General features: G+C 37.9%; 1 protein-coding gene across 1 annotated transcript in view; it reads right to left on the bottom strand.

Annotated features, from left to right (window-relative positions):
• Nucleotides 1-22,215, bottom strand: part of adgra2 (adhesion G protein-coupled receptor A2) — a 58,758-nt gene that overhangs the window by 16,537 nt on the left and 20,006 nt on the right. Inside the window, exons 3-5 of the mRNA XM_079467179.1 lie at nucleotides 16,410-16,481; nucleotides 1,541-1,612; nucleotides 24-95 (exon numbers count right to left, since the gene is read on the bottom strand). Of these exons, the coding sequence (XP_079323305.1) occupies nucleotides 24-95; nucleotides 1,541-1,612; nucleotides 16,410-16,481 (216 nt within the window). The remainder of the gene's footprint in view (nucleotides 1-23; nucleotides 96-1,540; nucleotides 1,613-16,409; nucleotides 16,482-22,215) is intronic.

The following is a 22,215-nucleotide window of genomic DNA, read 5'->3' as shown; positions in this document are numbered from 1 at the left end:
TTGTTTCAGGCATAATGACTTACAATTTAGTGAGGTTGGTAAGTCCCTGGAACATTTCTTGAGTCAGGCAGCCAATTCGGTTACTGGATAGGTCACTGTAGATATTAAAGCAAACAAGATGGCTGTTATTTTCAGATCCAGTTCTCAAGTCATGAATCTGGGCTTAAAAAAAACATTGAACGTCAGTACAAAGAATGTCAGCAATGTAAATTTACTGTTGCTCGAGGGTTTGAATCATTCACCCTGTTTTCTTATAAACACAGTGAAGAGAGATACGTCAGCAGTGCAAAGCAGATAGCAGTTTAATGTTAATAAAACAAACAAGAAGCTATTAAATAGCATTGGGACATGTCACTGTTCATTCTCAGCGGTGTCCTGCTATTCACAGAAGTGATCGAGTGTGTGCTCGATTATTATAGAAAGCTCCTCTGATGCACGTCTGATCCTGGAGAATGACGGTTGTGGAGTTAAATAAGACATTATATTTATTGTTATGGTGCTGACAGAGAACCAAGACAGCAAATGAAACTAAATACTTTTATTTAATGACAGAAAAACCCACGATGGGGCAAATAGGAAACCGAAAACTAACCAGGCTCACTTCTTTGGGGGGAAATGGTACTGTCACGACCCTGTCCACAGAACTAGAAAAGTCCTGACAAGGAGGACAGGATCATGACAATTTATCTTTACAGTTTTTCATCCTAGTATATTTTACTAGATTGCTTTTATTTACATTAGTACGGGAAACGTCTCGGTTACGTCTGTAACCTCCGTTCCCTGATGAGGACGTTGTGTAGAGAGACTGACTGGGGGTTTGATCTTGAGAACCTACCTTCTCCGAGATAATTAATTATAAAACGCCAATGGGCTTGGCGAATGGCACGTGCACGCCAGTCTCCGCCCCGTACATACGGGTATAAAGGAAGATGGCTGCGGTCATTCACTCATCTTTTGTACTGAGGAACCTGAGAGGGCACTCCCGGTCACTGCAGTGGTTCGGCGCAGCATTGTGGCATGAAGACACCTCCATCAGGGAACAGAAGTTACAGACGTAACCGAGACGTTCCCCTTCAGTCGGTCTCTCGACGTTGTGTAGAGAGACTGACTGGGGATCTATCTAAACGCCACAATTATCTCGGAGAAGGTAGGTTCTCAAGATCAAACCCCCAGTCAGTCTTTCTACACAACGTCGAGAGACCGACTGAAGGGGAACATTAGTTTACATTAGTTGAAACTGACATTTCAACATTTATTACGATTCATTTTAAATTGAATGTCAAACGTGCATGTAGTTCATTTTGCATTAACTAATGTTAACAGTAAACACTTTTGTTTTAAAAATCTATTAGTAAATCCAGAAATGAACATACACTGAGATAAATAGAATATTGTATGAACTTATTGTTTATTGTTAGTTCACATTAACTAATGTAAACAAATACTATCTTGTTGTGAAGTGTTACCAAATAAATACAAAATCATCACTAAACACATAATCAGATTTGACAAAAAGTCAAACATTTTAAGATGTGCTTACAGTTTTCGAAGAGCTGCGAGACCCAGAAAGGCTCCGGGCATGATGGTGCTGATCAAATTATTCCGGAGGTCCCTGCAGAAAGGGAACAAACACAAAGCCTTTGAGCAGATGTACAATGTATATTGTTAAATGAATTTTAATTGTTGTCCTTATGTAGATTTCCCAAGGAATTATATAATTATAAATGCTCATTTTTAGCCATCAAAGATTTCTAGTACAATAGTAAAAATATATATAACACCAAAGTGTAGTGAAAAGTGTAACTTGAATGCATAGAATAAAAAGGTTTGCCAAAGAAAAATGAAATGCTGTAAAGTTTGCAATAATGTTTACAATACATGTTTAAAGTGTATTGCCTATACACAAGAAGCTTAACAAATACTGTTTGTGCACATGTTTTAAAGAAAGGGAAGTTAAATCTCTGTATAGACCACTTTGCAAGATATAAACACTGGTCTGCGTTTACAGGATTTCTTTTTTTATGTTTTTCCCAATTTGTCTGGCCACCTGTTCCTGGGGATTTAAAATGAGGCAAATATCCCAAGTAGAGAAAACAGCCAAACATTAGAAGAATTCCGAAAGAGACAGTGTAGATGCAGTGAAGTTTTTAAAGCGGCCATTCCCACGATTCTGTCAAACCGTAAATATTCATCTCCAATGGAAGCTTTGAAGATAATGTTTCAGCTTCTCCCTCTCATCCAAGATCTTTGCTGCATGCGTCCTCATATGCTGAAACACTCACAGTATCAGCATATCCTCCCTCAAAGCAAGGAATAACATGCCTAATAATGGCACATTAACCTCTGAATGTCATGTCATGTTTTTAAATGCTCAGAATTATGGGAATGATGAAGGTAGAAACTTCCCAATTATCCCGAAGGCAACATTCGGCCACTTCTTACTGGAGTCAACAACCACCCTATCCCAGCTTAGAAACTCTGTAAACTAAACTTTAAAATTGTTGCTGTTGGATTTATCCGTCAGGATTTGATTAAAAAGTACATTTTTCTAAATAGAAACATCAAATAAGTAGCGTTCAAGTATTCGAATGTTTGATTTTTACTAAGATCCTTCTATTATCTATTGAAACCCACAATAAAATGTATAATATCAGTAAGCTCAATATAGATAAAGTTATCATTTATTGATTCTTTCGATTAGGAGATGGGTGTTCCAAACCCTTAGATTTGCAGCATGATATCATCGTGCTGAAAATGGCAATGAACATTAGTCAGGATGATAACAGATTAGCTGTAAATCTTTGCAGGGTACCAAGACATTCACACGGGCATGACAGAATGCAGAGCAGTGCCACACATGACACATCCATATTACTTATTGGGAACTGCATGACTGACACATTAATAGCTTTTCGAGTAAATACACAAAGGGAAGAAAGTGACCATCAGAGAAAGTTATTCATTGCTATAGACAGCGTGTAACCGGGTTGAGGGCTGTTTAATGGTTTAGCCTATAGGGTAGACAAATGCAGTATAATAAAACCAACTTGTGTCCTTGTGATAACATTTATAAAGATGCCCTCACTAATATTGAATCAAACACCTGTGTGTGTGTGTGTGTGTGTGTGTGTGTGTGTGTGTGTGCCAGCAGCAGTGCTTTTGGAAAAGGAACAATAGCCATTTCCTGGCCGACGTGTCCTAACCCTCATTAGCACTGAGATGAAAAGAGTCTCTACCCACTGTTTCCTCAGACACACACACACACATACGGAACCACCCCCCCCACACACAGTGTTGGTAAAGGTCAAATTAAAGTGTGTGAAGATCAACACAGCCAGTCTCTTATCAGTGAGATGGGGAATGTGGGGCAGTGTAGACTGGAGTACAAACACACGGTACAAGCGTGAAGCTAGTGTTGTTGTTTTGTCATGGTAATTAAAATGCAGTTATGTCATTAACGTCTTGGTCCATGAACCTCCATGAACTTCTTAAAAGACATACGAAACAATTTCTGAACCATGTGTCTAAATCACTTTGAATCAAAGTCAAAGCCTTCGAGAAATACACTGACCCAGCTCATAGTGGAGATTTGGAAAAATCTTGCCTTTTGGTTTCCATAATCTGTGCCTTGAAATCTGTTCGGTCCACGTTTCCTTTGTCAGTTTTATGTGCGAAATAGCGTACGAGGTGATAAAATCACAGCCAGTTAGAGTATATTTAATGTTTATGATGCAGCTGCAGAGGGCAAACGTTTTTGCCTATTCCTTTTCTCAAAAGGGATTTCTTCAATGAAGAGTTTTAAGCGTTGTACCAGCTCCAGCAGGTACTTAAAGACAAGAAAAGAAAACAACAAAAATACTAAAACTACATTTAAATGATTTATAGGCAGGGCTGGTTCTTAACATTTGTAGGACCTAGGTAAAATCTATTTTGGAGAACCCTCACAGCAACCCATCCCCTCCATCTTTTAGAATGAATAAAGTATTTTTTACATTGTCAAAATGTAAAACTTTTAACCAGTTAATGATATTATTAAAAAGTCAATTGTTTACACAAGCCCACGTGACACACAGTTAAGTTCAGTCCAAAATTACACTTATCAAGCAACGAATAAACTGGCTTTGGTGGATAAATTAAACATCGTATCCAGTTGGCCGGTAACTTTATAAGAATTGCAACATAACACATGGTTTAAGTTAAACTGTAAGAACGATAGTCTGACCCATTGCTGATTGTAAGTGACATGACTGTCTACTACAGAAATCATCTTTTGTGACTTTTACTTACTATATGTGGAAAAGTTATGCCTGAAGTTCCATTCTCTCCAGAAGATCATGTGGCAACAGATGTGTATTATCTTAAAATTAGGTTAAGAAACAAAAAACTGAGAACAAATGATGTAAAGCCGGTTTGATATGAACCGTTTTGTGAGATTAGTTTGAATACGATGCTGTGAGGAATGTGACATACGGTGTTTCTAACAAATACAGAAAAGTGCAGTAGCTAGCTTGATAACAGCATAGACATATGGGCAAAATTAGCATTTTTATTAAAAATAATACACAGTACACAACATCTATCTGTGGCAAAAAACATTTTTAGACTTTCATTAAACATCAATATAAAGATGCCGTGATAGACAAGAGTCCCACATACACTATGGGCCTGTCAGAGAAATGGGCAAAAATACTTTAAAATAATAATACTGAAAAAAAAATAACACACAGCCAAAAGGTAACACACTGAATAAGGCAAATACATTATTCTGTATGTTGCTTTTAGTTCCAGGTAATGTATAGCAGCTTGGCATATTACTGTAACAAAAGTAGGGTAAGATGTGTATTAAAGTGCATGTGTGAGTGAGTGGCTCTCTTGGATGTGTGTTATATATGTGCCTGTTTATTTGTAGATGTAGGTGCAGATGGTGTCTCGCATCATTTCCTTTCCCCGCACAGGTTGTTTCTAGTTTATTTTACTGGTTTCCTTTCTCTACGTTTTAAAACTCCGCTTTTCCCGTTTGGCTTACGAAGGGGGGTGCAGAACTGACCCTGTACTAGGTTCACTAACGCACACATACACAGCGTGTTACACAATGGGGTCCTTATAACGCTGCCCTGAAATTTACATCGACCCACCCCAACCCAAACAGGAAATCTGGATCTGCCTGCTTTTTATTTTTCCAGCTCATTTCCTGCTTTCCCTCTCCTTCCTCAGATTATTGCAATAGCTGTCCTCTGTCCAGTCCTTCCTGAGTCAATGGCAACCGCATTTATCATTTCAATTCAAGGAATGCTGTCGTATTTGTACAAAAAGTGTAGTGCAATTCATGACAGTCGACATCTCATTTTCTGTAACCTAAGATGTTTTAGGAGTCGTTGAAATGTCAGACAACAGAATCACACACAATCTTATCATAACTTTCATGCATGTCTCAAATTCATATGTAATATTTTTACAACAAGATGACTGCAACTTGCTTTTCCAAATATCGTTTAGACCGTTATATTTTGCAAAGATTTGAAAAGATTCAGTGTATGTGCAACGTTTCCAGACCAGGATGTAATTTTAGCAGATATTTCTCTAAACCTATATAAAAATAGTGTGCGTTATTTAAGATCTACATTTCCGTGGTTAATGTTGATTATAGATTTGCTCATTCTTGTCCAATTGCAGAAAGAGGGGACAATGCCAAGATAAACGCTGGAGACCGAATAGTGGAAAATTGCTCAGACGTGAGCTAGAAATGTGCAGACTTCCAGAAATGCAGATAAATTAGGCACATGGATTTGAAAATGACTATTTGTGTTTTTAGGATATTCTTTCACTTGGCTTGGACTGTCATTATATAATATAAATATACAGTCATTTTATTACGCAGGTTGCTTTTAGATGATTGATGTGCCTTTTAGCCGACTTTACATTGACCTCCATGTTATGGAATTCAACTATTCTTAACTATAGAACAAGCTGATGTAAGCTCACATACCAGGAAAAGAAAGAATCTCCTATGAACTGTCCTTAAACCAAGCAGATATTTAAAAAAACTCAGAATAAATCGATACTTCACCCAAAAATGAAACTTATGTCATTTTTTGGCTCACTTTCCAGTTGTTCCAAAGCTGTATGAACAGCTCTATTCTGATGATAACAGAAAAAGATATTTGGAAGAATGCTTATGACTAGACAAATCTTGCCCCCTCCCATAGTAGGAAAAATTACTTTATCATTTTTTTGTTCTGTTGAACACAAAGAAGACATTTTGAAGAATGTAGGACGGCAAACAGTTCTGGGGCACTTTGACAAGCATTGCATTTTTTCCTACTAAGCAAGTCAATGGAGGGCAAAGTCTGTCTGGTAACAAGCATTCTTCCGAATATCTTTCTCTGTGTTCATCAGAACAAAGACATTTATAGAGATTTGGAACTCGAAGGTGAGTAAATGCTGAATTTTTATTTTAGGGTGAAGTATCCCTTTAACAATAAATAAAGATGCAGTGATCAGGCCACAGACCCACATATGAGCCCGGGCTAAAATAGTTTGGTAATACAGAACTGAACCTTTGTCACTAAACCAGCGTGAGCACAAAGAAACAGCTGTCTAACAGCACAGAGAACACAAAATATCAGTCAATGAATGGAAGACAATCACAAGCTATGTGCGAATACTGCTGCATGTGGGTGGACTTTGAGATTTGAAACGGAGAAAAAATAAAAAGGATTTCTTGTGATTTTGTAGTCAGCTGTTAAATTCAGTTCATTTGATTTATTTTACTTAGTGAATCAGCACAGAAATCTATATTTGATTTAATTTGCCTAATAAAAGAAAAGCGGACATAGTGAATCAAAAGAGCATGCAAGTCTTTCAGATTCAGTCAAATGAACAGTGAGCAATGCCACAGTTTCTGTTTCTGTAGCTCAACTGAAGAAATATGATGCTAACAGCCTATAGATCGGGTTCAATTTCCAGCAAACACAGCCCCATAAAATACATACCATGAATATAAGTTGCCTTGGATAAAAGCATCGCCCAAATAACTGTAAATACAAACATTAGTCCATTACACTACAGTTCCACTTCCAAGATGTGCTACAGATGCAGATATCTAAACATATTTCATGCATACTGTCAACTCAAATTCATTTTTTTTACTTTTAAGCTTGTATCATTTTACACAAAAACAAGTAACATAACAAAAAATAACGTTATGCGTTATTGTTAAGTGAAAATGTACATTCATTTGAGTTGTGCAAACACATAACAAGCACCCCGAAACAACTTTCTTCTTCTCAATCGCACCGATTCCTTGGTGTGAACGTACGCTCTATCTTTTCCTTTTCGTGAAATGTCCAGACGCTATAAACACACCCACACCAGCACATATACACAGCCTCACAAACACACCCCTCGCCTTGAGTTTATCTAACAGTCACATCTGGAGTCTATCAGCTGCGGCAGTCTGCCCCCCTTCCTCCTCATACACTCCCCTCTGTTCCTCCTCTCCGCCGCTCCTTTAACACTTTCTTCCCCACATCGCTACTGGATACACAGGCCTGTGATAACTGAGCAACTGAATAATGAGCCCCTGATGTACGTCAGGCGTGCTCATCAGCCATTTCAATAAACTGTATATTGCATAAAAATAAAAGGTTAAAAAAGTATTAAGATACATTATAGTGTATATATATATATATGGAGGAGTTTATCAGGAACATTTTAGGAATAACCTTTGTATAGTTAATATAAAGTCTCTTTTATTTATGTCATGATAATAAGGTCATTGTGAAATTAAAGTCATCCTATTCCTTTTTGCAATGCACATTCCTGGTTTGTTTCATTCAAAATTAAATATGACAGTTTCCTACTTGGAAAAGTTCAACAGAACACCATTTAAAGTCAGACTTAAACTTGGAAAAATGTTCGGATATCGTGATATTTTCAATATAATACACCGTGAAATGTTGATTTTGGTTTAGAATAATAAAAGAAATAGATTTTGACAATGACATGTCACCCTAAGACTTTTAAGGGTGGTAAAGGTGCTGACTTTGGCACATTCATCTCAATAATATCTTTCTAGTGCTTTTCACAATATTTCACAGCAACAAAGCAGTAAATATAGAGAAGACAGGTACATAAAAAACCTACAAAATTATAGGTTTATGAAGTATATAGCATTTAAATGCATTACCTATGTATATTTTTCACAAGATACATTAAATAGGCTACCGCTATTAACTGTATAAAGTTGTCTACAATATCGTAAGCAGAACATTTATTTTAGAGTGATGTTTAGAAAATATGAAAATCGCATATAAAAAAAGATAAATAAATAAAATGCTATATATATATATATATATATATATTATCCATTCAGCCCTATTGAAAATACACTGATTTTAATGCGATGTGGGTACACATAAATCATTCTAAGATATTTACACATGCAATGAGACACATTCACTTTGAAGAAAATAATGCATTGATGATCGAAATCTAAGTTATGTCATATTTAAACCAGTTTAGCAATGTTTAAAAAATGATATTGATATTAACACGCCTGCACAACATATGCTAGAATCATACGGCTCATACACGGCTCACCGGCATGAGTGATTCTGATTGATCAGTTGTGGCATTTAGCGATCAGATATTTCGAAATAATCACTGCCGTCCATAGTAACGCTGCATGCATACCTGGCAGTGCATCCTTGTGTTGTGTCGCTACACAGTCTTTACAAGCTTAAACAATAACTGCAACTAACAAAAAAAAACATGAACATATTGTATATTTATGCATTTGTCAAGTAGCCGTGGAATAATGTACAGCCTGACAGTCATTACCACAGCCCTTGGATTTAGTTTTTTTTTGTGATACTGTCCAGATGACTGTACTGTAATTTGGTTGTTAGGTGCCGCCTACTGTATGTTGACAACCAAAGAGCTCTGAAGCTTCAGTAGAGTTACACCAGAATCACAACCATGATGTCTGTTTTATTTATTGTCACCATATACCAGTATTGTCTATAAAAATTATATAAAGAACACAATTATCGATATTGTGTAAACACGTATCGTAATATGTGTTCGTAAAACTATTCGGCACCGATTAAACGTTTGCCTTAAAGTCCCTGTGAACCGGAAGTTGGGACAGTTTTACGTCTGTATTTTAACCCATTTCCGGGTGAAATCAAATTATGAATGAGAAAAATAGTGGCCGTGGCTTTCGTCTTTCTCTGCGATTTGCTTGGATGAATAAAACATCTGTTGGATTTTGAAATGGGACTGGCAGCAGACTGACAGTTGAAGGGGAGGAGTTAACAGATGCTCCGACCCCAAGCCGTGTAACATACGTCATTTAAGATGGATAGTCACTACAGGACAGATTTGAATAATAGATAATGACCCACATTGATAAACTATTTAAAATAAACACTGCAATATTTCATGAAAAAATAGGCAGTGCAATTTTTTATTTCACTGGGACTTTAAGAGACACAGTAAGACCTAAAGCCATTGAAAAACAGAGTTACGACACTTGCAAAGACCTTTATAGGAAGAATGGAATGCGGAAGTATGGAGCGAACTAGCGGCATGTTTAGGCATTTAAAAAAGTTGGTGGACATCTTATATATATATATATATATATATATATATATATATATATATATATATATATAACTCCCCTCCTGATTTCACTTCACTGGCTCCCAGCTGCCGCCCGCAGCAAGTTTAAATCGCTGACACTTCAGAACAATAAAGGCAAATTCTCACCTTTTCTCACTGCTCCACATCTACATCCCTCCTGTCATCTTTGGTGTGAAAATGAGCAACCCCTGGTTGTTCCATCACAGCGAGGCACCATATCGCTTTCAAAAATCAGCTAGATCGAGTGCCGTAACTCTGTTTTTCAACGGCTCTGGTAAGACCCAAACAGTCTCTCTGCCTCCCTACAATTGCGTTTTAGGTATGATTCTTTGACCAAGTAAAAGACACATACAAAATAAACAAAATTAAACATGAATTTGGCTGATAGCATTATTTATTTAAAATGAAGTGCTTAGTCAACATGATAATACCATGATGTTTTTGCCACGATGATTTGCCCTGAACAGCTGATATCGTGACAGCCCTAGTTAAAAGAAAGTATTACTCTCTGGTTTAATCATTGCAGGATTTGTAAGACTTGAAATCACATAAGAAGTTAATTGAGTCCACATTTGTCTTGGTCTGGCTGTTTATTAGTGGAAAGATGGTGAAATTCACTGCCACTACCCTTAGGATTTTATAAGAGTGACCAACACACACACACACACTCTCTGGCTGGCTAAGGTCATGTGCTTACCTCCATTGGAAACGATGTTAATCATAACGCCAAACACAACATCATGAGCACTATGTTATATTAGACGGGGCGGGTCAGTTCAACATCCTCGCATTCTCTCTCGTCTCTTGAGATGCGCTTCAGGCTCTGAGGGACTGGAATAAACTTCTATGTTTCCTCTGCATAATTTCTTTGGATGGAACGTTCGGGCTTGCAAAGTCTACAAGGCAAAGTGGCTCTGTTCCAAACCCAGCTAGCTGCTTACCTAGACGGCATTCATAAGCATTTGGATGTGGCTCCGACAGAGGTTTTTCCAAAAGGTGGGGAGCCTGGCATGGCGTGTTTTTGTTCCCAAAGTGTTTTGGTGTCCTCAGCAAGTCAACCAGCTCAGTCAACAAAACTAGATCGGTCACATTATAAGCACTTAATAGATTAACGCATTTTGGTGGCAGGTCCGATTTGGCTTGCAGGCCAAACTTTTCATTCATTCTCTCTCTCTCTCTCTCTCTCTCTCTCTCTCTCTCTCTCTCTCTCATTATTCTCATTACCTCTGCTCAAATCAGTACCGGACAGGCCGCTGTGATCTGTTCACACACTTTGGAGAGTTGACGCTCATTAGCAGGGTCCAACCTCATTAGAAGATCTTTGTGTGCGTGTACTTGTGCGGTTGTGAGGTACAGTGCTGGGTGGAAAATGTAATTTAGCAGATCAAGGAAAAAAAACACGGGGTTGGCCGTACTTGTGGGGGTTCAGGTGAAATAGCTTTTTTCATACATGCTATACAGTATCATGTGTGCTTGTGAATGTGTGAACGTAACACAAAGACACGCACACAGACACATGTGGCCTTCTAGAAGCTGTACAGCAGCCGCTGTGTTCTATAAGGGTATAAAACAAACATGGCTAAACGTCGCTCTCATAGGGTGGTTTGGCGAGCTATGAAGGACTTCTTTTCTTTGAGGAGGTCTGCTTTAATGAAAGGGAGAACTGTGAGAGGAGCTACCAGAGAACCAACGCTGGACTCTCGTCCAGCCCTTCGGCAATACTGTACTGCACAGCTGGTGTCGTATAGGGGGTGAACCGAAGAGTATTCTTTCATACATCTTAACATTCTATTTCAATATTTTGATGCTTAGAGAGTAATCTTACTGACTGTGTGACAACTGAATGATGTGGGTTTGGTTAAGTAGGTGCAACATTTTAATGCAGAAATCATTTATAGATTTGCACTTACATATTTTCTGAATTAAAGATAAAAATAGCTCAATCTTGATATTTAGATGCGTTCTTGCTTGGAATTATCTTAATTTCCATTATTAGAGCATGCAAGGGTATTATTTTGTGTGCTTATGCACCCGTAAATGTCGCAAATTGTTTTGCACAAGACATGATATTTAAAAATGCATCCCAATGACAAGCATTCCACGCATTCCATTTGTAGCATTTCTATTTCCCCTGAATGGCATTTATAATGTCAACGTTTCTGGTAACAAAAACAATCGTTATTTCGTCTGAGCCTTAAATAGTCGTTTCTGCTATTGCACCTTTAGGACTTTCTGTATTAATACATGCCATGTGACGGGCTGAAGGCAGAAATATACTTAGAATGAATGTAGTTTATGTTCTTCGTTTGGAGGCAGAACAAAAGCCTGAAAAGGCTGAGCAGTTAGATACCTTCTTTTTGCAGTAGGTGCAATATTTACATTTACATTTACTCATTAAGCAGACGCTTTTATGCAAAGCTACTTACAAAGAATTCAGGGAGCAATAAGCCATATGTCATACAAGAGCAATAGTACGATAGCTGCAAATACAAAGTTACTAGTTTCAACAAAGGCTAGACCAAAACATGTTAGAGGGTTAGTGTTCTTTTTGTTTCATTTGCCTGTCAAGTATTCACAGAAGAGATGGATTTTAAGTAGTTTTGTGAAGGCTGTGAGAGATGTGGTTGATCGGACCACGTTAGGAAGAATGCACCATTCTTCAGAATACAATATCCACAAAACGCATATAATCCACTGAATATAATTCACTGAATATAATCCAAGCGGTTTTTAATAAATCCACGGAAAGGAAACCGGACATATGTAACACACATTATAACCGACGATTAACGGTGGAAAACATGGGCGGATTGATTAACTCATAAGGAACTGAGGCAAAGGAACAGAATACAAAACCAAATACAGACTAGAATTTTGTCACTTGTTTCTTCAGGTGTGGTTTAGATTGATTTGTTGTTGACAAAAAACTATTTTCAAACTACAAGCCATATAACAAATCCAATGCCGTTAGCTTACCTCAACACCTCATCACCATTCTTCCCTTTCATGCTTTTCATGAGTATAGAAAACATCCTTTGCTGTAAAAAATCAACCTTTCCATGAAATTTCTTTTCCAGGAATAACGTCCTTCCCAAATCTGTTCTGCAACTCCACAATCCAGTTTATTCATGGTTCTTGTATCTTTCAGTTTTTTTAATCTTGTTCCATGACTAGTGAACGCTGATGAGGAGCTAAGAAAGGGATCGTAAAAAGGACATAGTCTAGTATATTGTATCACTGTTGGTTGACATTGATAAACTGCACCTGATGTGATTGGCTGAACAATGCCAGAACTGATGCTATACTTGATAACATCTCCAGACGCTCACATATGTCAATATGCTCACATATGTCAATGTTAAAAAATAACCGTCCTTCATAAGGCAGTACAATCCTGCACCACATTTCAAATGTGCCTGAGACCCAAATTAAACTAAACAATTTCTTTTTTTTACAGTTCTGTGTGATTTTACAGAAACACATGTCTTAAGACGAGATCGAGAGCTATTTAGACAATATTTCGAGTCTTGAAGCCACGCCAAAACAATTTGAGTGAGATGTCCATAATAGGATGCAAAGCACCCGACACATAGAGAAAGAGAGAGAGAGAGAGAGAGAGAGAGACAGCCAGACAAATAAAGTCATAGAGGTAAAGTTTTTTTCTTTTGTAGTATCTATAACACATGTGTCATGGTAAAATGCTTTGACATCATTTTTAGTCAAATACTGTTGGAAACTGGAAGAAAGTTGCAGTGTATGTATGCATCAATAGTCGGATACATCTGTTATTAATATTTGCACAGCATAAAAACATTCATATTAAACATAAATATAAAATACATTTTTGCTTTTGGGAAACAGAGAAAGAATGGTGACCTGGGAAACTAGTGACTGCTGGACAGAGTGCACAGATAAGACACACTCGCGCAAGCACGCTACACTACACGCACGGCCTGAAAACTGGAAACAATGACCAGAGATGCGTGCACGCTCACAAACGCACACCAAACACTTGCATCAAACAAGAATAAACAGTGGACAACAATGGAGAAATACACATGCGCATACACTATAACACACATTGCACACACATCACGCAGGCCTGTCACTCCGCAGGAGGTTGAGGCCCAGGGCATACTGGAAAATGTGTTTGTCACAAATTATACAATCAACTGGGATCAGGTTCTCAAGAGTGAAGTAATTTCATCTTTTATCGGCTAATCTGTATCTCTGAATGATTTGTTTAATTGGTTATTAATATTTTAAGATCCCAAGGCGGGTTTCGGGTATTCGATTTATGAATTATTTGTAATTTAATGTCTCTTATACAAATGCAATATTTGAACTTGCCTACATGGATTAAGGTCTGGGTTTATGACTCTGGTGATATGGTAACTGTGGCTTTAAGAAAATGATAACCAATAATAAATATATAAGCTGTAGTTCAGTGGTGAGAGCATTGTGTTAACAACGCAAGGTTGTGGGTTGGATCCCAGGGGATTGCAGATACCTGTGTAAAAATGTATAGGATAATGCTATGTAAGTCGCTTTGGATAAAAGCGTCTGGCAAATGCATAAATGTAAATGTATAAATAACTCATAATAAATAATTACTATAAGACTTCAGACAAGTATTATTAAAGTATCTCATAGTCTGTGTCCAGTGAAACACCCACTACTGTCTTTAGTCATTTAAATGTTATTTACGTCCAGTGAAACACCGGCTCCCCTCATTGGTTTAACCCCGATCCCAGGTACCAGTGCCTGTTTGTGGGCACAGCTCCAGTTTCACTGCTCTTTGACCTCTGGTTTTCCTTGGGGGTCTAAACTGCACTTGCAAAAACAAGCAAATCAGATCCCTTTACCCCGAAAAAACACCTATTCACAGAGAACAGCCCTGTCTTACACACACATGGCTAATCACTGCACACGTGCACATGTGTGTGTTCACACACACACACACACACGTGTACACACTGATGACCTCACACACGGCCAGATGTAATCAGACCCATGCTCGACCCATATGCAAAAGGAAAAGTCTTTGTCAATATTATCTTAGCAATGAAAATGTCCTTTCATACATAAATCCAGTGCATTAAAACACATGATCAACAGTGCATATAAATTCATGAAATCATTTCAACTTATAATGTGTTGTGAATACTTGTAACCACAAGTAACACACTCGCATGAAGTAAATTGTTGCCAAAGAAAACAGCCAGGTTATATTCAGTAACACATGACAATGCCGCAGGTCAACCGGCAACTTAAACATATATCTTTCTCCCACAATCCCTGGCAGACTCCCCTCTCCTCTGCATCGTCTGCTATCTCTCCAGACAGTTTTTCACAGCGAGATATATGAATGTGTAATGAGACTCTTTCCTCCAGAGTTTTGTGATAGCCACACTTACTGACTCGACCTCCCTACTGAAACGTCAGCCAGTAAATTATTTCCTGTGCTAACGGACAGAGGGCCACAGATTTCATCAATAGAGTTTAACTGTTGTTCTCTAAACATGGAATTTTCCGTTAAAACAGATCTCAAATCACTGTTTGTAGACCAAATTTCACATGACCCTTAAGCGTTAACAGTTCATCTTTTAAAGTGTAATGGTATACACAGTGAGGCATATACTGCATCTTTTGTTCACCCACAAATGAAATTTCTGTCATCATTTACTGACCCTTTTGTCGTTTGAAACCTGTATGACTTTCTTTCTTCTGCAGAACTCAAAAGAAGATATTTCGAAGAATGTTGGTAAGCAAAAAACGTTGGTCCCCATTGACTTCCATTACATGGACACAAAGCCAATAGAAGTCAATGGGGACCAAAGGTTTTTCGTTAACAGCATTCTTCAAAAAGATCTTCTTTTGTGTCTTGCAGAATAAAGAAAGTCATACAGGTTTAAAATGTAAAGAGGGTAAGTAAATGATGACTGAATTGTTCTGAAGTTTTGGGAAAACTACCCCTTTAATGAAGCAAAGAGTCAATGTTTAGGGCATACAGTAAACACTTCACTTATTACATGATGATTTCACAAATAGCCAAAAATTATAAACCACTGAAAAAAACAGACATTGCTTTTCTCTTAAGAGTAACTATTACAATGTCCTTTAAATTACATTTCATGCGTGTGTAATGTTGCTGTGTGGGAATGTTAGGAGCCTGCCAAGCAAAGCCGAAATTGTTGTGAAGTGTTTTTACATCGTGTATGTACGTAAACTTGTTGTTGGACGCTCCATAAAGCAAACTAGGCACTTAAAAATCACAAAACATTTACTGTTTAAAGCTGGTTGACCAAAAACTGAGAGCGTTCAAGATGTTTTTACAACAGGTCATGCCTTGGTATATACCTTTCGTTCCACATACTTTCATCCATATGCATGCAAATGTGGCAGACCAGAAACGCAGGCCTTTCTCTGCGTTTCAAAGGTCAAGTTTGGTAAATAATGAACTGTGTATGCATATCATGTGAAGATGTGTGACCAATAATAGATTGATACATCCCAATGTGACATTTCCAGGTTAAGGAAACGCTGAAAACAGCTGTACTAAACAATACCAATATTCCCAAAACAACAATAACAGTTAAATTACACCCAAATCCTAGTTTATCAGCGTTTTTAATGGTTTCTGCTTTGTGCATTTTAAAGTCGTCTGTAGTGCAACTGTAGCATCAGTGTTATCTCTGCTCTTTGTTGAAGAACATCTGTCAAGCCCTAATAATAAAGATGATGTTGAGAAAGAGTGTACTTACAGTTTCTCGAGGGAGTACAAGCCAGCGAAGGAGCCATTTTTCAGAACACGGATGCGGTTGTTGCTTAGATTTCTGGTTAAATGAAAGAAAGGCAAAAACACATGGGTCAGCTTGATGACAGTACTGAACACACATTCACAGACAGCGACGTGATATGAAATCCACTCATGCATCCAAAGAAAGCAGTCCCCACACACATGCTGTCATAAAGACTCACTAACACACCTGCTGAACCAAGACACTCACACTCGTGTCCAAAAAAAGCAAATCTACTGTAAACACCCTGACACAAGCATGCTTATGTGACCAGGGATCTCAAATGCACATGTTCTTGCCAACTTCTGCATTTTCTCCCCCATAATCTGAGGGAAAAGGCTACAAAAGGGGCCCATTAAGGTATGTTGCACATAGTTTTGAGACTGTTACAATGAAACGATAGAGTACAGTATATGGGGTGTTATATATAGTACAGTGTGGAGAGTGAAAGAACCGGCCAAAACACAAGTTCAGGGACCTAACCGCCACTGCGGCATCAACATCAGCGGGCTGTTTCCAATTAATCCTCAAAGTTTAATGGAGGGTTGGAAATGGGGGATGAGAAACAAGCGAGGGCACGAGGAAGAGGAGGGGGAGGAAGTGATAATCTTGATAATCACACTGGATACATTTTTACATCAAAAGGAAGTCGGGGTCCACATCAAACGCACGCCCGGCTCTTTGCCACAACAATTATCCCTTTCGCCATTGGCTAATGGGCCTTAAACCAGCGAGTGTCTTATCAGAGAAGGGAAAGAAAAGAGAAAGGAAGAGGAAGAGAGCAGGTCAGAGTTTGGATGGTGCATGGTACACTATTTAAAATAGGCACTTAAAAGGATCTTCACAGCGATGCCATAGAAGAACCATTTTTGGTTCCACAAAGAACCTTTTGTGAAACAGAACGGTTCTTCAGATGTAAAATGTTCTTTATGGAACCAAAGGGTTCTTCAATAGCATCGAAAACCTTGGCCATGAGCTTGGATTTAGAATTTTTTTTTTTTTTAGCAAAAACACAAATATAAGTAACCTGATAGATCTGGTATAATTGAAAACACTAACAATAACAAGAAGCTAACACAGTGACGAGGTCTTGTTGTTCAAAGGCAAAATGCTTTTCCAACATAAAAAAGTTACACCGTAAAAGGAAATCAGTAAACATAGGGAATAGGGTATTAAACGGGTCATATGACACGTCAAAAACTAATATTATTGTTTGATCTAGATGTGCAATGTGTTTACACGATTTAAGGTTAAAAAACACTGTATTTTCCACATACCATACATGTTTGTATCTCCACTCTGCCCCGTATCTCTGAGGCGTGCAGATTTTTTACAAAGCTCTTCGCTCTGAAAAGCGAGGTGTGCTATGATTGGACAGATAACCAGTGCGCAGTGATTGGTCAAAGACTGCAAGCGTGTGACGGAAACCGAATGCCTCTTACCATATTTGTAACATCAGGTTCCAAAGCAACTGTAATGACATATTCGCGTACCTTACCTGAGTTTACATTTGGGCAGTGTAAATTGAGTCACACCATGAACTGATGTAGATTTGTGTGTGTGTGGTTACACAAGGCGTTTCAGGTCTGGATGAGCATTGCTTTTAGATAGAATGCATCTTTTGTTCCGACTCTTAATGATTTGCTATTTTACGTGTCTAACACATGCATGGGCAACTGATAACACACCAAAGACACAGAAAAACACATATTCGCGCAATATGACCCTTTAATATCATATATTTTCAAGTTGTTTCATCTGTATTTAATATTTTAGCGTCTATAAGCAGAGTTAAAGTGATAGCTCACCCAAAAAGGAAATTCCTGCCTTCATTTACTCACCCTCTTGTCATTTCAAACCTTCATGACATTCTTTCTTCTGCAGAACACAAAAGAAGATGATTTGAAGAAAGTTGGTAACCGAACAGCACTGGACCCCATTTACTTCTATTGTATGGACACAAAACCAATGCAAGTGAATGGGGCCAGTCAGCAGTATTCTTAAAAGATCTCCTTTCGTGTTCTGCGGAAGAAAGTCAAACAGGTTTGAAATGACAAGAGGGCGAGTAAAAGATGACAGAATTTTCATGTTTGGGTGAACCGTCACTTTAACAGAGCAGGTTGTTTCGATAACCAGGGAACACAAAATCTGATAAAAAAACACAAACGCTGCACTTTTCAATGATTAAATACTGTGTTGTCAAAGTTGAGCACTTTTTAATACGTTTTATTGGTCAGTTATTTGCCAAACCCAGTGAAAAACATAAAGGGTGACTAATAATAATGATCTAGTGCAAAATGAAAACTATGGAGATATAAGGTTTAGAAGGACAGCAGTGATACCCAAAAGAACACAGGTAAAACATTTAATTTTTGTGTGAACCTTGTTCTACACACACATTTGCAGCAGATGTTTTAATTCTTCCCTTTTCACAAAAGTTAACGAACAGATTTCATTACAGACACACACGCACACAAAATGCTCCAAGTCTACCAGCAGTTTCATGACAGCTGTCTTTAATATGACTAATGCTAATCCTGACGACCACGCACATGCACGTGCGCGGATGCAAACACACGCACACAGCTAAACTACATCAAACCATTTAGCTTGTAATCTAATTAATTAAAGAGGACATTTCAGAGCCCATACAAGTGCTCCAAAACCGAGTCTCCGTCCTTTGGCTGGAAATGAATGCAAATGACAACTGGCCTTTGTTAGGTTAGTACTAACGCTGATTACTTCAAACCATAACCAACTGCTGTCATCCCACTTTCTTAGGACGCAGGGAGGATGAGGAGGCTGAGAACCGGGACACGGTCAGCCATCGAGATGTTCAAATAGCATTTCAACCCCGATCTACACTACCCCGCCCAATGCTCGGCTTATGCACACGAACCGTGAGCTAACTGAAGCCAGACATGAGATAAAAGAGGAAGACCAGACATATCTGCTGCATAATTCAACACAGAGAGTCAAGAGATATCGCTGGCCACAACACAAACTCTTTAATTGGAGCCAGAGACTATAGAGCTATAGATAGTAATGAATGTTTTCTCAGCAAGAAACCATATCATTTAGAAAGTGAGTGTGTGTTTGAGGTTACGTAAGGTCTCGGGTTGCTGAAAGTTGCTTGAGGATTGTGTGAGTGTTTGTACAGTGTCAATAATAAATCATTTACCTGTATTCCATTTACCTATTTCCAAGAGTTGTGACGTTGGAAATTTTACATTTAAGCATAGTATTTATTGAAATAATTTAAGGTCCAGTGTATAAGATTTAGTGCAAATTGCAACCAACCCCTTTCGTTCAAAGCACTAAGGTGGCTGACACAGGACTAAGATGTTGTCACGTTTTCTCCTCTTTGCCGAAAGACAACGTATTTACGGAACGTGTTCTGTTGAGCAGTTTGTCCGTTCGGGGCTACTGATGTAAACATGGTGACTTCCTTGCAAGGGGACCCGAGGCGTACTGTATGTAGATAGAAATAGCTAATTCTATATAGAAAGTACTTTAGAAACCACAGAAAAAGTTATGCATATTACATTATTTTATTTCTGTCAATAGATCCTTCAAAAAATAACACACAGCCCCTTTAACAAACATTATTGTGCCTCAATAAATTCATAAAATGTTCACATTCCTAAAAACAATAACAGTTTTGATCTAACACTGCTTATTTCTGTATTCAAAGCGAATTTTTAAAAGGTAGTTTGTGATTGAGAGAACAAGCGGTATGAGACAGCAGGCAGGAATCCATCCACACTGACCGCCGAACACAAAAATACACACAACGATAAACATGCACGCATACATGAGAACTTAAAGAGCCCTGCTCTGTAAACAATCTAAAACAGGCGGTGCTCCCGTTCGGCTTAACAGGAAGTGAAGAAAATGAGCTGTTTATACAGAGCTTGGCTGACAGAGGTCAGAGGTCAACCCGCGAGCGCTTCCTGCTCTGCTGTGTGATGGACAGAGCGGAGAGCAAGAACAGGTGGACTGCAGAATGAGGGGAAGAGATAAGCGGGACACGGGAAGAGGTAAATAAGCAGAAAGAGGAAAAAGGACTGATAATAAAATTACAAAACAAGCATCATGTAAAGAGACAAAGAGAGAGTTAAAGTTAAAGTAACAATAACGCTTAAGTAGAGATTGCATGATGTATATGAAGTCACTTCTAGACAGTTTTCTTAAAGAAAAACCTAAAGAAAACATTGCAAAACACTGCAGACCTAATAATGTGTTGTACATGTAATTTTAGAAACATTTAGCAAAAATATTGGCACAATTTTAACTGAATTAACAGATCAGAGTTTCCAAATTGTCATCCTGTAATGACAGAAATTCCACTTTAATCCAGCACAAAATCCAACAATATTCTAATACAAAGCTTTCAATCAAATCGAAACTTCTAACGGCTAATTCTCATTGACTCAACAAACACCAACATTATAAATTCTCATTGACATTCATCCAATAAATGTCAACATGTGTTTCAGAGGGTTCACTTTGGGTTGTTGGATCAATGAGTTAGCCTTAAAACAACTTGTGTTGTCTGTTGATGTAACCATGGTGGTAGGTATATGCAGGAAAAATTATAGTCACAATTACAGTAAAAGTGATCAAACTTGGCCAAAGTGATATCCGGGGCTAAAAGTGAAATTTTACAAAAAATTGCTTTTGAGCAGGTTAGATTAAACCATCCAATTATGAGATGTATGGAACAAAACACTAAACGCACCTGTATATGGTCAATTAAATAAACTAAATTAAAAAGCAAACAAAAGCATATCAGGGAATATTCAAATATACAAAAAAGGTTAACCAAAAGCTTGCAGGAAATAAAGCAAATATATTTAATTTAATTCATATTTATTGATCTCTCTCATGCAGAGGTGTAAAGAGTACCTGAAAACCATATTTGTGTAAAAGTACAGACACCCAGCAGTGACAATTACTCGAAATGTCACAAATTCCAAAACGACTTGAGAAAAAGTCTTAGAGTGTCAGATTTTAACAGGACTTCAGTATTTTACTTGTACTGAATGTAGGCTCATAGGAGCACTTGTCCTCAACACTTAAGAGACGTGTGAGTGAAAAACAAGTAACAGTTTATTCGCGAGGAGAGCAATCGCATCAAACTGAACACCTCAAAATAGCAACAACCATCAACACCATAGCCTACGTTGGAACTGGACATGCTGGTTTTGGCCTTATAGCCAGCTGCAGTCATGTCCTCTTCCCACTTAAAACACTAGTGATGTCAATTAACTGATAATGCACCCGCATTCACATAAAGATGCCATGTCGACAAGTTTCAGTAATAAAGGGCAAAAATGCACAAGATAGAGTAGCTTCAATGCCTTGTAAATGGCATTATTGCTTCTTCTGCAGCAGAAATAAACCGCTGCAGAAAAAGTTTGATGCCATAAAAAAAATGTAGTGGAGTGAAGAGTACATGTAGTCAACAAATGTACAAAAATGTAGTCAAGTAGAGAGTAAAAGATGCTAATATCTTTAACACCTAGTACAACCACAAAGACACTTAAGTACAGTAACTAAGTACATTTACTTCAATACTTTACACCACTGCTCTTATGGTAATATTTTGTAGCCGTTCTCCTAGCCCTTGACTCTTACTGTTGTATGTAAATCTTTTTACCAGAGCTGGAATATGCAACATGAACTAAAGATTCTTAATAAATCATTCACAATGCATTTGAATAAAAAGCGAAGACAACATTTTTCCAGTGCTGAACATCTACCAATC

Source organism: Barbatula barbatula (assembly GCF_947034865.1).
Source record: "Barbatula barbatula genome assembly, chromosome: 11".
NCBI lineage: Eukaryota > Metazoa > Chordata > Actinopteri > Cypriniformes > Nemacheilidae > Barbatula > Barbatula barbatula.
Note: the sequence above shows the minus strand (reverse complement) of the source record. Positions and strands in the feature narration are given on the sequence as shown.